Raw genomic sequence first — 14,430 nt, 5'->3', positions numbered from 1 at the left:
TCTCATCTCCTGCCCCTCCTGACTTCGTGGGCTGCTGGGAGGCAGCCCCAAGGCAGGAGGAGAACCAACAATGCCATGAGCAGGCACCAGAGTGAAGGCATTTCCCAAGGTTGCAGATTCCATTTTCTTTCCTTCCTTCCTTTCTTCCTCTCTCCTTCCTTTCCCATCTCTCTCCCTCCCTCTCTTCCTTCTTTTCCTTATTTTGCCTTTCTATTTTTTGAGACAGGGTTTCATTCTGTAGCTTACTCTGGCTTTGAATCCATTGCTTCAGTCTCCCGGACATTGGATTTACAGGTGTACTCAACTTTACCAACAACTCTGTTTTTCTCAATAGAGTTCTCAAGCTATATGCCAGGGTGGGTGGGCAGTGTTGGTGCATGACTTTAATCCCTCCCAGAACTCAGAAGATAGAGGTAAGGGGGGGGCGTGTCTCTGAGCTCAAGGTCATCCTGGTCTACAGAGTGAGTAGGGCTACACAGAGAAACTCTGTCTGGGGTGGGGGTTGGGGAGGAAAAAGAAAAAAGAATTCATAACTTATACCCTCTGCCCAAGGGATCATGGAACCCAATATTTATGGGCCACTTAGCTGATGTCCCATATGGGGAAAACTGAGAAGACAAGGAACTAGTTCAGAACAAGAAGCTTGTACTGGGCATGGGGTTGAAATCTGAATCCAGGTTACTTGAAAGCAGAGCTCACTTGTGCTCCCAGGCCAGACCTCTCTGACATTACCTTGCAAGTCTTCTAGGCTCTCTGATCATCACCTTGGCAACCCCTGGCGGCTTCTCACATTGGATATCACTTGCAGTGCCTTTTCTTCTAATCCACTCAGCTCAACTATTGCTGAAGGAGAGCAAAGGGGCTGTCCCAGGCCCATTGTCTAAACATATCAGGCTACAAGACACCATTTCCTTTTCATTACTAAGACCTCAACAGTCAGAGTCCACAATTTTCTTTGGGCGAAATAGAGAGTAGTTAAGGATACACTTTTGTATCTCCTTCTAGACAGTGAATTTCCAAGAGGAAACAACAAAATTCTCTTATCTCGACACTTGGCTACACGTGGCACTTAAAGGGGCCTGGTATATGTGTTCAATGAGCTTCGCAGACTCACGGTGGTGGAAGACTTGAAAGCATGTTTTAGTCGTGGGTCTTAACTTGAAGCCCAAGGTCACTTCCAAGCTGTGATCCTGGGCCATGTAGACCTATACTAAGGCCAAGAACAGGCAAATGTTTTCTTCAAAGAGTCAGTGTTATCTTCATTTTGCTGCCCTTACAGTCTCTCGATATTCAACTCTCCTTGGTTTCTGAAAACGGCCAGAGATAATACTAAGCCGACAGATGTGGTCGTGAGTTTATTAACCAAGATAAGGAGGAGGCCTGCTGTGGGCTGCCAAGCCTCAGACTTACTGGGGAAAAAAAAGAAAAAAGACTCAGGGCTGGAGAAATAGGTCAGTTGGCAAAGTACATACTTTGCTGGAATAAGAACATAAATTTGATCTCCAGAACACACGTTACAAACAAACAAACAAACAAACAAACAAACAAACAAAAGAAACAAACCCAGGTGTGATGGGGCATGCTTGTAATCTGACCACTGGAATTAGGACGAAGACTGATCCTCACGACTACTGTCCAGCAGCCTGGCTTAATCAGTAAGTCAAATGAGAGACCCTTTTTGAAAAAACAAGGTGGATCTGGACATAGTGAAGCCTGTCTTTAATCTCAATGCTAGGGAGGCAGAGGCAGGAGGATCTCTCTCTCTGAGTTCAAGGCCAGGCTGGTCTTCATATTCTCTTTCAGGACGCCAGGGCTACATAGAGAGACCATGTCTCAGAAAAAAAAAAAAAAAAAAAAAAAAAAAAAAAAAAAAAACAAAAAAAAACAAAGCAAACCAAAGCACACACAGTCAAATACACGGTGGATGGTCCCTGAGGTTGGCCTCTGGGCTCTGCATTCATATGCATACATATCTACACATACCTGCAGGTATGTGAGTGCACCCCCCCCCCCCCCACACTGAAAGATCAAAGAAAAAGCCCCGCAAGTTGGTCCTGTTATACTCAGGCCAGAGTGCATGAACTCTGTAACACTAAGTCCATCCAATTCAATTTACCGAGCGACAGCTCCTGGGGCTTGTACACAACAGTATTTTATTTTTCTCTCCACCTCACTGTGATGCTCAACCCTTGAGACATAACAGCAGATTAGGATCTTGAAATTCAGGAACCAGACTGCTAAGGTTTGCTTCCGCCACTGAAAGTGTTCTGGGAGCTTGAAAAAAAAAAAAAATTAAGCTCCTTGATTTTGTCAGATGTCCTATCTGTAAAGCTGGGGTGGCCACCCATCTCTGGGGGTTGGGGAGGCGGGTGGTGGGTGTTGTGATCAGGCCAAGGCAGACCAACACAATACGACAGTCCTTGGGGGGAGGGAATATAGGGAGGCATCAGTGCGCTGATGGTCCAGGTCCAGTGCGCTGACAAGTCTGTTCGCGCGAGCTCTCTTTGCTCCTGGAAACCCCGACACTTAGGTGCTCAAGCCTACCCCACTGTACCGGCGCAGTCCCAACCTCTGACTACAGGGGTCTGAAGCCCCGCCTATGCACGCTGGGATTCGTAGTCTTTCTGGCTCGCCGGTCTCAATCTCAGCTTCTATTGGTTGACTTAAACGCCACTCCCGAGACCGCACCAATCAGGGCGCGCAGGTAGCTCGAGTGCGGGGAGCGGCGGCGGTGCAGCTCAATCTCAGCAGGGCGGATTCTGGAGGAGGCTGCTTTGAGGCTGCGCAACACCCGGAGTTCCCACGGTTCGGCGGTCACCGCGGCGGTCACCCGCCCAGGTAATCCAGGGACCCCTGGGAGGACCTATGTGTTTTTGGCTAGGTTTTCTATCCCCCAACCCTGTCTGAGTCGTGCCTCCCTCCTGGAAGCTCCCAGCCCTAGGCTTGTTTGTGTCGAGGGTGTGCTTTGCTTTTTCCCTGGAAGGCGAAACTGAGGCAGGAGGAGGAGGAGTCGCTGAGGTCCCACAGCCAGACAGCGCCTGCCTCAGTCCCGGGCGTGGTTGTTGATGCTTTTAACTTGGACCATTGCACCCGTAGAGAGGGGACCATTCACGATCTTAACAAAAATACCCGACAGGAATACCCCAAATATTCCTTCTGAGAAGAGCTGGTGGGTTTCAGAGTGGCTCACATCCACCTTGAAAGTGAAAGCCAGCCTTGTGTGGTCTGCGGCCCCTGTTAGGGCTAGGACTATTTTGTGCAAGCTAATGTAAGACGCTAAGGGCTGGAGGATGCAAGGTAGGTCGCGTGCTCCGTTTATAGATGAAAATGAGTGGTCAGGGTTTGAGACTCGCCCCGTGATCTGTAGCGACTGGAATATTCTTCACTCTGGGGCTGCAAGACAAACATTTATTGGGCTGTCGTAAGCTTTTGTTTTGGCTCTGCCTTGAGACAGAGCATCAGTCTCATCGTGTAGCCCGGGTTGGTTTTGAATTCAGTGACCCTCCTGCCTCAGCTTTCTGAAGGCCGGGGTTACAGGACTGGGACACCATGCTATAGTCTTTGTTAACATTTTTGGGATGAGTTTATTTTGATAAGCATAGAGGTAGTCCTCTCATTTGGGAGGAAGTACGACTTCGTGCAGAGCGGAGTCGGGTGAAGTTGGGGTTAAGTTGGAGCGATGGGCAGTGGCTAGAGGGATGGGGGAGGAGTGCGCCTTACTTGGAAGACAGCAAGGCAAAGTTGTGGACAGTGTTTTGAATCTGTAACTGTGGAGCCTGCCAGGAGTAAGAGATTACATGTGTAGAGTGAATTGGTCCAGGAGGATAGGTGCATCGATAAGGCCTCTTAGTGGGGTGGGGAATTTGGATGTTGTCCTGAATACCCAGTGAACTGCATTTAGTGTACATTTCTCTTTATCTTGCAGGTTTTGTAGGGTAGAGAGTGTTAGCGGAGGCCACGGTGAAGACCAGAAGGGCATCCCGGTACCCAGGGGAGTCACAGTTGTGGTAGGAAGAAAGAGATTTGAGGCCAGTTAAGAACTGCCCCACACCGTGCCCGGGACGTTGCTTATTTATTGGGATGTGTTGTTCTTGGACATGTGCAGTATTCCATACTGCTGTGCATTCCTCCTGGGGGGGCTTTCACAGGGGCCTGGACGGTGTAGGATGCTCACTGTGGAGCTCTGGGTATGGTCAGAGATGACGTGATGTGCATGAGAAGTAGGAGGCTGCTGCTGGGCCAACCTGGCTGCTGTCTCACAGAGCATTTGCTATTTATAGTAATGGGGAGGACTTTCGGGAGTAGCTAACAAACTGGTTAGCTACGGGTACATAATTACACGTGGCCGGCAGCACAGTGGCTCGTCAGAAATACATGCGTAAAGCACTGGGTCACAGCATTGTGACCGCTCCAGTGACAGTAGTGAGGGGACATCGGGCTCTTGATCTTCCAGATCCGCCATTATATATGTGATGTGGCATTGAAAATATAGGTACTGAGCCGGGCGTGGTGGTGCATACTTGTAATCCCAGCATCCTGGAGGCAGAGGCAGGCGGATTTCTCTGAGTTTGAGGACAGCCTGATTTATAGAGCGAGTCCAGGACAGCCAAGACTATTACACAGAAAAACCAAACCCTGTCTTGAAAAAACAAAAAAGAAAGGAAAATACAAGTATTAAGCTATCACTCTCTCACTGGAAGTTATGTCACTGAGGCCTCCTACCAACAGCTTTGATTCTGTTTGCTTAGGAATATATTAGATGCTTGTGGTTTCTGTGATGGTAAAAGATAATTTTTTTTAAGGTGAAGTTATCACTGTACACATCTTAAAAATGAGCGTGTGTTAAGAGTTTCTCTTAATAATAAAACTTGCTGGGTGCGGTGGTGTACGCTGTAATCCCAGCACTTGGAGAGGCAGAGGCAAGTGTTGAGTTCGAGGCCAGCCTGGTCTACAAAGTGAATCCAGGACAGCCAAGGCTGCACAGAGAAACCCTGTCTCCAAAAGAATAAGAAAAGAAACAAAAACCTGCTGAGGTATTACAGCTGGTTCAGAGGGAACTCCAGAGTGCAGCCTTGTCTGTAGACTGGAAATATTGGAGTGTGAAATCAGAGTGGGGTGGCTTGGGGGGTCGAAGAAAGTTCATGCAGCTTCCCTTAGTTAGAACCCATTTGCATGTCTACATGGGCATTATTTGCATAGCTTTATCCACAGGAAGTAGCTTGGCAGTAATTTTGATGGAACCATAATTAGATGGGCCTAGAAAGGCTAGGTAGTCTAGAATCTGGCTCATCACCAAATCTCTAATTCTCCTAGTTGAGAAACTCATGCAGTAAGATGGTTTCACTTGAGATAGGATGTAGTTACCTTAGTTTTCAACAGGAAAACCAAAAGACCTGAGACTGAGACCTTCATACTGTCCTCCTACTATAGAAAGGGAGTGGTGGCCCTTGTGTCATCGCACTTGCGAGGCCCTGTGTTTGATCCCTAGCAAACAAAAATTCTAGAACCTCCTGCCTCTACCCCCCAAGTGCTAGGATCATAGTATGCCGTTTACGCAGCCTTGTTTTGAGTTGCTAGGGATCAAACACAGGGGGTTCAAGATGGGGTTCCTCTGTGTAGCCTTGGCTGTCCTGGAACTCACTCTGTAGGCCAGACTGGCCTAGGACTCAAGCGGTCTGCCAGTTTCTGTTTCCTGAGCACTGGGACTAAAGGTGCAACAACCCCCCCCCAGGATCTAGAATGCTGAGTCATCCTTAGCTACATAGGGAGTTGGAGGCTGGCCTAGGTTACCTGAGATTATCTCAAACTACAACAGACCACAATACAATAAAACAAAACAGAAAAAAAACAACACAGCAAGAAAAAAGAAAAAAGTTTGGTTGATGAAACAGCCCTAGCTGGCCGGAGGTAGTTCTGCATACCTGTATTCCTAGTATTTTGGAGTTGGAGGCAGGAGGATTGTGAGTCCTGGGTCAGTCTTTGCTATTATAATGACACCGTATGCCAAAAAAGCAGCAAAAACAAGCGGAGTGTCCATACCACCTCTGTTCCTTTTCCATGTTATCAGCTGTTCACAGGATACTTGTACTTTAACCTCTAGAAAACAGAGTATGATGAAGACTAGCCTGTTTGGAAAATTCTTCAAAGTTGTCATCATCAGCAAACTAGCTTATTGGCTTGGCTTGGGCTTCCTCATCTGACCCAGAACCAATATCCAGTGGTAGCAGACGCTGAGAGGTCACACCTGTGGTGATGGAGATGTCATGGGAGGCTTTGAACTTGACCTAGCTACTTAGATGGCCCCAAGACCTTGCCTGTATTACTTGTATGGCTCGTGACAGTTTATCTAGAATGCTCACTCTGTTCCAGTGTCCCTAGTTGAATTAAGCCCATTTGATGGTCAGTTTTTTGATGTTGAATCAAGTCCTTGATTTGACTTCCTGGCTTAGCCCTGTAGTTGGACAGTGTCAAGGTGGGAATGGCAAAGGATGAACTTTTGGCAACTAGGAAAGTTGATGAGGTTTGTCAGTTGACCTAGGGAGTTTTGCTAAAAGTCTCCAAGATGGGGGCACACAAGAGCTTCCACTAAAGCCTTAAAATAGCATGTGAGAGGTCATGGGTGTCCTGTGGGAAGAGCTGAAGACCTATTCTGGGTCCCAGCCTGGAGCTATTGCTGCTCTCTGTGGCCATGGGACCCACCAGGATTTTTCAGGTGCACGGCAGTGGGATGGGCACAGTGCACTCAGCCGGGTTCATGTCACTCATCTGAAAGTTTCTCCTCTTCTCCCAGTCGGTTTCCTCTGCCTGGAAGGAGCAACGTGTGCTCACAGCCACTGTGAGGCTGAGTGAATAAAGGGACTATGGCAGGCCTCTGCCTGCTGCTCCTGCACAGAGTACAGCGACACATATCTGCGAAGGATGTAAGATACCAAGGGCTGGGTTCTATGGCTGCTACGGTGCAAATAATGGTGGTGGCTACACCGGCTGTGTCTGCTCTGCAGCTCACAGTGTGGTTGGGCACTGACTGTTACCATTGTCCTTGGGACTGTTTCCAAGGTTCCCTTGGATACTAAATAGGATGCTCAAGTCCTTTACGGGAAATAGCATCGTTTGCATACAGCCTAGGCTTTTCCTCCTGTGACTCTTAACTCCGTACTGGATGACTTCTAATAACCAGAACTCTCACAGGTGCTAAGATAGTTGTCATCCTAGTGTTATTGTTAACAAAGCCTCAGTCCTTCTATTTTACCAATCAAGGCTTGGGAGCAGGATGCTGGGGTTGAAAGCCCGATAACTCAGAGAGGCAGAGAAAGCATCCGTTGACTCTCCTCCTTAGCTGAGGGCCCAGAAGGAATGCCCCTTCTCCATCTCAAATAACTCCCTCGAACTGAATGTCCCTTTCTTATATTTCTCTCTGTCTGTCCTCCTGACTCCCTCTTACTTTCTCTGTGGGTTTTTTTGTTGTTTGTTTTTGGAGACAGGTTTTCTCTGTGTAGCCTTGGCTGACCTGTACTCATTTTGTAGATCAGGCTCGAACTCAGAGCTATCCATCTCCTTTTGCTCTCTGCGTGCTGGGATTACAAGCGTGGGCCACCGCGCCTGACTGTTTTTTTTCTTAATCGTATGTTCACTTCCTGTCAACTGGTTGCTTGATCTGCCTCTTGACTTATGGTTGACTTTAACTGTGTTTACAGTATTCAAGCAGAAAGCTCTTAGGTTAAAGGTGTGTGCTAAGGTTGAGCCAGATCACAACTAGAAAAAGGTTTTTCCAGTAAATCTTGGAATTCACAGGGTGATCACATATCCAGCAACATCTGTTTCTGCTCTGGAAATAGTGCTAAGAAAAAAAGGCCATTGCAAGTTCAGCATAGATGAACACATATGCAGGTGGTGTGTTGTGGTATGTGTGTGTACACACATTCATGTGTGCGAGTACAGGTGTGTGCATGCTGCAGGTGCCCGTGGAGGTCATGGCACAACCTCTGGTGTTGATCCTCACCTTCTAGTTCGATTAAGACAGAGTCTCTTTGTGCTGCTGCCTACACCCGGCCACCTGCATGCCATCTTTCGCTATTTCTCCCATCTCACTGTAGGAGCGCAGGGATTACAGGCGAGGACTACCATGCCCAACTTTGACACAGATTCTGTTGATTCAAACTCAGGTCCTGTGCACTTGGGGCAAGAGATTGACCCATTGAACCGCCCCCTCGACACCTCGAAGCGTTTTTGATTCGAGCTTGGTTAAATCTGTGGATCCGGAAACTTTGGACATTGAAAGCCATGTGTATTTTATTTGTTTCTTTCCCCCCTAATTTTGAGGTGAAAAATCACATATCAGTGCCATCCATGGACTGAGTCCCTCTTTGGCACTAGGTCACAAGAACCAAACTTAACAGAGACTGATGTGTAAACAAGGGACCGGTTTGCTGATTTTGATGGGAAATTTTTATAGCTATTCAGGTTGTACGTGGGGTCAGGAGCTCATAATGTTTCCCAGGGCAACGTCAGTGAGCTGGCCCCCAGGCCATACTTGCTACCCATTTTGTTTTCTTTGTTTGTTTTTGTTTTAATAGATAAAGCTTTGTTCAAACAGCCATATTCATTTGCTTCCACATTGTCTGTGGTTGCTTTCATGATACTGTTGGCAGGGTCCAATGACTGTGTTAGAGATGGCCCGGCTTGCAAAATAAAAAATATTTACTGTGTGGCCTTTTACAGAAAAGCATTGCTGATTCGATTTTTGGGGAGGCCTTTGGGCAGCTGAGTGAATTCAGGCTGAAGAAGCATGCTGGTGGTCACAGGAACCTTCCGGTGTGTCCTGTGGAGAGCTCTGGGGACACATGCTTCTGCACTTTGGTGTCCTCTCCCTGGCCCTTTGTCTGATAATGCCTCAGACATCATCAGGCCTTCAGGACTGTGGAGGAGCCTCCCTGGGTACATATTAACAGATCAGCAGGTCCTGGCATTGAAAGCACCTTGGCAGATCACCAACCTTATCTGTTCTATATCATACTCTTCCACACCCCAGTTACCGATGACAGAGGCAGATCAGGGGGCATTGACTCTAGTTACTCATCCATGAACATTGCAATGCAATGAAAGAATTGGGAATTCAAGCTGGGTATGGCGGTGCATGCTGTAATCTCAGCACTTGGGATGCTAAGGTATGAGAGAGAGGGTAGTAGGAAGGAGACTTGGGATGCTGAGTTAAGAGATGGGGCAGGGAAGGAGAGAGAGGGAGAGAGGAAGAAGGAAAAAAAAAAGAACCTTAATTTGCCCTGTCTGAGGTTTACAGACTGAGGATTTGGTCCTTGAGTTTGAGATATTGGCAGTGGCCAGGCTTCCTAGTCCCAGGTGCCAGGATGCTGGACTTAGGGCCAAGGAGGATGGGAACTCGTGGGGCTCTTGTTGAGGTCTCTGCATCCAAGTGACGCCTCAGGCTGGCAGCATCTGTGAATCCTTCCTGGGCCTGGCCTATGGTCGCAGTCTGTACCACACGAGGGCCTCATGTGAACGGATGTGCGAAGTGGCCTCATTGGAGGAACCACCTCAGGCACACTGACTTCTCTCCCTCTCTCTGCAGACACAGGGTTTCCTTCCTCTCCTTCTTCTTCTTGATACTGGGATGGTTAGGCCAGGGGATGGGGTTTCTTCAGCTTAAAGACAGTCCGTGCCTTAGCTCCTGTGAGCTTTCATGAGAGCAGAAGCTAGGCAGAGGCAGCCCCGAAGGCTCCTTCCTGCTGAGTCCTCCTCACGTCTTATCACAGGGTCGCAGGCCTGGGTGGGTCATTTCAGAACACCAGCCTCACAGGGTAAGGCTAATGTCACAATGTATGGTGGCCAGCATATGGCCTTTTTACCACTTTGTGTGGTAAAAATGTTTTCGAGGTTTTGACGTTAGCATGTATGATGGCACATGCCTGCAGTCCCAGCTGTGTTGGAAGCTGAGGCAGGAGGATTGCTACCCAGGTGTTGGAGGCCAGCCTGGGAAACACATCAAGACATTTGTTTCAAAACAATACAAAACAGGTTGTGGCATTAGAGTATAGTATAGGCTGGGTACATCCTTCAGCATGAAGTCTATGGGTCAGAAACTAGTGAGCCAGGAATCCAGAGCACAGAGGGCTGGTGTTTGGCCAAAGAGAACTCTCCAGAAACATTGGATACGTCACATCATGCCTTTCTTTGTTTCTTTTTTGGAAAAGAAAAAAAAAATATAATTTTATATATATATATATATATATATATATATATATATATATATATAGTTTTCAAGACAGGGTTTCTCTGTGTAGCCTTGGCTGTCCTGGAACTTGCTCTGTAGACCAGGCTGGTTTTGGACTCATGAGATCTGCCTGCCTCTGCCTTCCAAGTGCTGGGATTAAAGGTTGTGTCACCACCACCAGTGAAATGTTTATTTTTATTATTATATGTATGTATGTATGTATGTATGTATGTATGTACATGGGTATGTGCACATGAATGTAAGTATGTGTGGAGCTTGGAGGAGGGATCCCCTGCCCCCCAAGCTGGAGTTAAGGACAGTTGTGACTGCCTAACATGGATGCTGGGAATTGAGCTCAGGTCCTTTGCAAGAGCAGTGCCTTTTCTCAGCCTCTCATTTTTGTGAAACACATGAAAATGTTTGCCCCACCTGGTATACAGACACATGCACTTGTTAGGTGTCAGTAGAAGACAGGAATAAAAGTTGGATTATAGCTTATCCAGATGGCTCACGCTTAGGCTTAAATTGCCATCACTATTGCTGACACAAAAACACAGCCTTCACCTCAGAGGGAGTAAGAGTTTATTCTGGAGCCAAATATGAATGACCGTGGCTCAGGGGAACACAAATGTCGCATGGACGTGGTTACATGTGGTTTCCATTAGGGACAAGTCATGAATGAAAGGATTTACCACATACAGTAGTGGGGAGCATAGACAGCAAAGGGGGTGTCACTGCTGTGGGGTTCAGATGCTAACCTTACGACATTCTTGGCTTTTGGATTGGGGGATTCTAGTTGTCCACGGCTGCTTTGTAAGGTTTTGATAGGTACAAGGATGTTGGGTTAGACACAGTGAAAAACAATGAGTGGCTTTCACAGGGCTAAAAATAGCTCAAGGTAATTTGGCTCTAGTCTGCAACATTTTAACTCCACAACCTTGAAGCCCAGTGTCTGGCCTTGTAGAATCTTAACATGGGTGAATGTCCCTCTCTGTCCCTGTGTTCCTTCCTGCAACTTGAATTCAGGCTGTTGTTTATGTATTGGATATTTGTAATTTAAAAGTAATCTCCATTGGGCCAGCCGACTTGAGTTCAGTCTGGGGTTCACAGCGTGGAAGGAGAAAGCCAGCTTCCTAAAGCTGTCCTCCGGCCTCCATAGCATGGCAGAGCATACCACACCCATGCTTTGAATAAGTTTTAAAAAATTAAATACATTTTACAAGTAACAAGCACCTAATAACAAAAGGGGGCAGTTTAAGAGATTGCCCTGTTTTACCACCCAGCAAAAAAACTCCTGTTAAATTTTGACATCTGCTTTGTACATTTTTTTCCATGTGCAGCTAGGTCACGTGTGTGTTCTCGCACAAAAAGTTGAGGGGTTTCTGGGTTGTCATCTGCTGTGTTTTGAATTGTGGTAGTAGGAGCTTGAAAAGTTGGCCCAAGTGCTTTCTGGATATTGGTTGGTTATGGGCACATCCGACTCTTGGAGGTAGTTTTGGGAGTAGGGACAGGGCTGACACAGCCCCCACTCAACCCCTACCCTCCAGCAGTGGTCCAAAGGTCCAGGAAGCTCTTCCTCGTCTTAATTGTTACCCTCAGCACTTTCTTCCCGACTAGGCAGCTGACCCCTCCTGACACTAGGTGCTTGTGATGTTATCTCCGCCAGTTCTCGTCCCTTTAAAATCGCCTCTGCGTTGCCCTTTCCAGCCTTCTGTAGCGGATGCCGGCATGCAGAATGATCTGGAAAGTGGCCGTGCTTCTCAGCCTGGCGCTGAGTGCTGGAGCTGTTCCCGTCGGCGTGGATGACCCTGAGGATGGCGGCAAGCACTGGGTGGTGATCGTGGCGGGCTCCAACGGCTGGTATAATTACCGGCACCAGGTAGGAAACCAAAGCTTCTTACCACCGCCGCCTTTGTGGCCATCTTGGAAGACGGTTTTGCCTTAGTCTAATGCGGGATTTCCTCCTCCTCCCACAATGGTGGCCTTCGGAACCGGGCATTATTTTCTTTTTGGGTCTGTAGTGTATCTGAAGTGAAGGTGGCATCGCTTGCCTGCCCGTCAAAACTCGAAAATCTCAAAAATGCATTCAGACATCATCACGTGTCCTGGGTGTGAGATTTACCAGGTGAGAGCCCTTGGGCTGACACCTTCATTTTACAGAAAGGACCCTGAGAGCTAGAGAGAGGAGGTGACTTAACTGGGGCCGTAGGGCAAGAGGCCAGCGGGGCTGAAGCTCTGGGGAGCACACCCCTGGTCCCTCAGCCCTCTATGCCTCTGTCTCTATTCCACCTCACCTCTCCTGCTGTTTCCTGCAAGTCAGCTGTGGAAGTGAGAGAGACCAGCACAGTTAACTGCAGAGCCTTCCGCTGGGAGGAAGGGTGGCCTTGGGGAAGCAAGCTTGGCAGTGCTGGAGAGGGGGAAACAGTTACCTGCTGGACCCAGAGATCTGTGGACCTAAAAGGAATGAAGACGTATCTGTGTAAAATCTTGTGCAGCTATCAGCCTCCCTCACGTTAGCAAGCATGGAGGGGACGAGATCTGGCCACGGAAGGGATGGAGTAGTCCATGTGCTTCAATATGGATGAATCGGCAACACATGCTAAGGAAAAGAAGCCGGTCACAAAGACCGAACATTTAATGATTCCATTACATGGCATTAGAAAAATCCGACAGGGACAGCAGGGCCTGGACAGAGGAGAGACTGAGGCTGGGGCGTTGGCTGCTCATGGAATTAGATCCTGTTGCTGGTAGTGGGAATGTCCTGGAATTAGAAAGTGGTCGTGGCTTCTGCACTGTGTTTAAAAGGCTGACTTCTATGTGAATGATAACACTCTGTCATTTAAAAAAGTTGATTTAGCAGGGTGTGGTGGCACACACAGGCCCAGTGCTCGGAAGCAGACACAGGCAGATCTCTGAGTCTGAAGCCAGCCTAGTCTGTAGAACAGACCTTGTTAAAAAGCTGATTTTTTTTTTTCATGCAAGGTGCATAGATTGTCACGGGATTGCAGGCTCTCCCCAGAGCATTCTGAGATCCTTTAATCCTCACAGTGGGGCTGTGAGCTGGACTGTTCTTAATTCCTCTTTATCTACCAGCTCTTGGATGGACGGTGGCCTGTGGAACTTTGCCCAGTGTGGTGCAAGGAGGGGGTGGGGTAGGATCCAGAGCTGGCCAGCTGGCTTGAGAGCCACTCAGTCCAGTAAGAGCTGCATGAGTCATGGAAATTTTTCTTGTAGCCATATTTGAAAAAGCCTAAAATATGTAGCAGGGGCTGAGGAGATAGTCTGTTCAGTAAAATACAAGCTATGTAAGCATTAGAAGCCGAGTTCAACCCCTAGGACTCACTTAAGAAACACACACACACACACAAACACACACACACACACACACACACACACACACACACACAAACACCAAGGAATACTGGTGTATGTTTGTAATCCCAGCTCTATCTAAGGAGGTGGAAATAGGTGGGTCCCTGGGACTCACTAGCCAGCCCCCATAGTCTACGTGGCAAACTCCAGGCCAATTAGAGACCATGTCTCAAAAACATGGTGTTGGGGGCAAGCTGGGGAGGTAGCCCAGTGGTTAATAGCACTTGCTAGTCTTCCAGAAGACCTGGGTTTGGGTCTCAGCTTCCACATCAAGCGACTCACAGCTTCCTGTAATTCTGGCTCCAGGAGATCTGGTGCCCTCTTCTGGACTCCTTGGACAACTGCACATCCAGACAAACACACTCTGTTCTTTCGCTCTGAGGAGAGGCCATCATGGAAACTTATAAAAGAAAGCATTTAATTGGTGGCTTGGGTATAGTTTCAGAGCTTGAGCTCACTAGCATGGTTTATAAAGCAAGTCTAGAATAGCCAAGGCTACGCAGAGAAACCCTGTCTTGAAACACCAAAACAAACAAACAAACAAATAAATAATTGCATATAGTTTCAGAGGGTAAGCTCATTATCGTGGCAGGAAGCATGATCTAGATGCAGCAGGCAGTGAGACACAGGGCCTGGTGTGAGCTTTTGAAACCCCAGAGCCCACCCCCCAGTGACAAACCTCCTCCAGCAAGGCCACACCTTCTAATCCTTCCAAGCAGTTCATCAAAGGGGACCAAGATGCAAATATATGAGCCTAATAGGGGCCATTTTCATGCAGACCACCATAGCACCTGAGGAGCAACACCCCAGATTGTTCTTTGGCCTCTACACAC

At 47.8% G+C, this 14,430-nt stretch overlaps 1 protein-coding gene across 3 annotated transcripts in view; it reads left to right on the top strand.

The window, feature by feature from the left end:
• Positions 1 to 2,679: 2,679 nt before the first annotated feature.
• The window catches only part of Lgmn (legumain), a 31,294-nt gene continuing 19,543 nt past the window's right edge, over positions 2,680 to 14,430 (top strand). Inside the window, exons 1-2 of one of the 3 annotated variants that reach the window (XM_060388070.1) lie at positions 2,680 to 2,838; positions 11,933 to 12,104. In XM_060388070.1, the coding sequence (XP_060244053.1) occupies positions 11,946 to 12,104 (159 nt within the window). In that variant the 5' untranslated portion in view covers positions 2,680 to 2,838; positions 11,933 to 11,945. Of the gene's footprint in view, positions 2,839 to 3,172; positions 3,298 to 3,982; positions 4,008 to 11,932; positions 12,105 to 14,430 lie in introns of those variants that run through there. The other 2 variants (XM_060388071.1, XM_060388072.1) reach the window with 2 other exon arrangements.

Source organism: Meriones unguiculatus, chromosome 7, assembly GCF_030254825.1.
Source record: "Meriones unguiculatus strain TT.TT164.6M chromosome 7, Bangor_MerUng_6.1, whole genome shotgun sequence".
Classification (NCBI taxonomy): domain Eukaryota; kingdom Metazoa; phylum Chordata; class Mammalia; order Rodentia; family Muridae; genus Meriones; species Meriones unguiculatus.
This window is presented reverse-complemented; position numbering and strand designations above follow the sequence as displayed.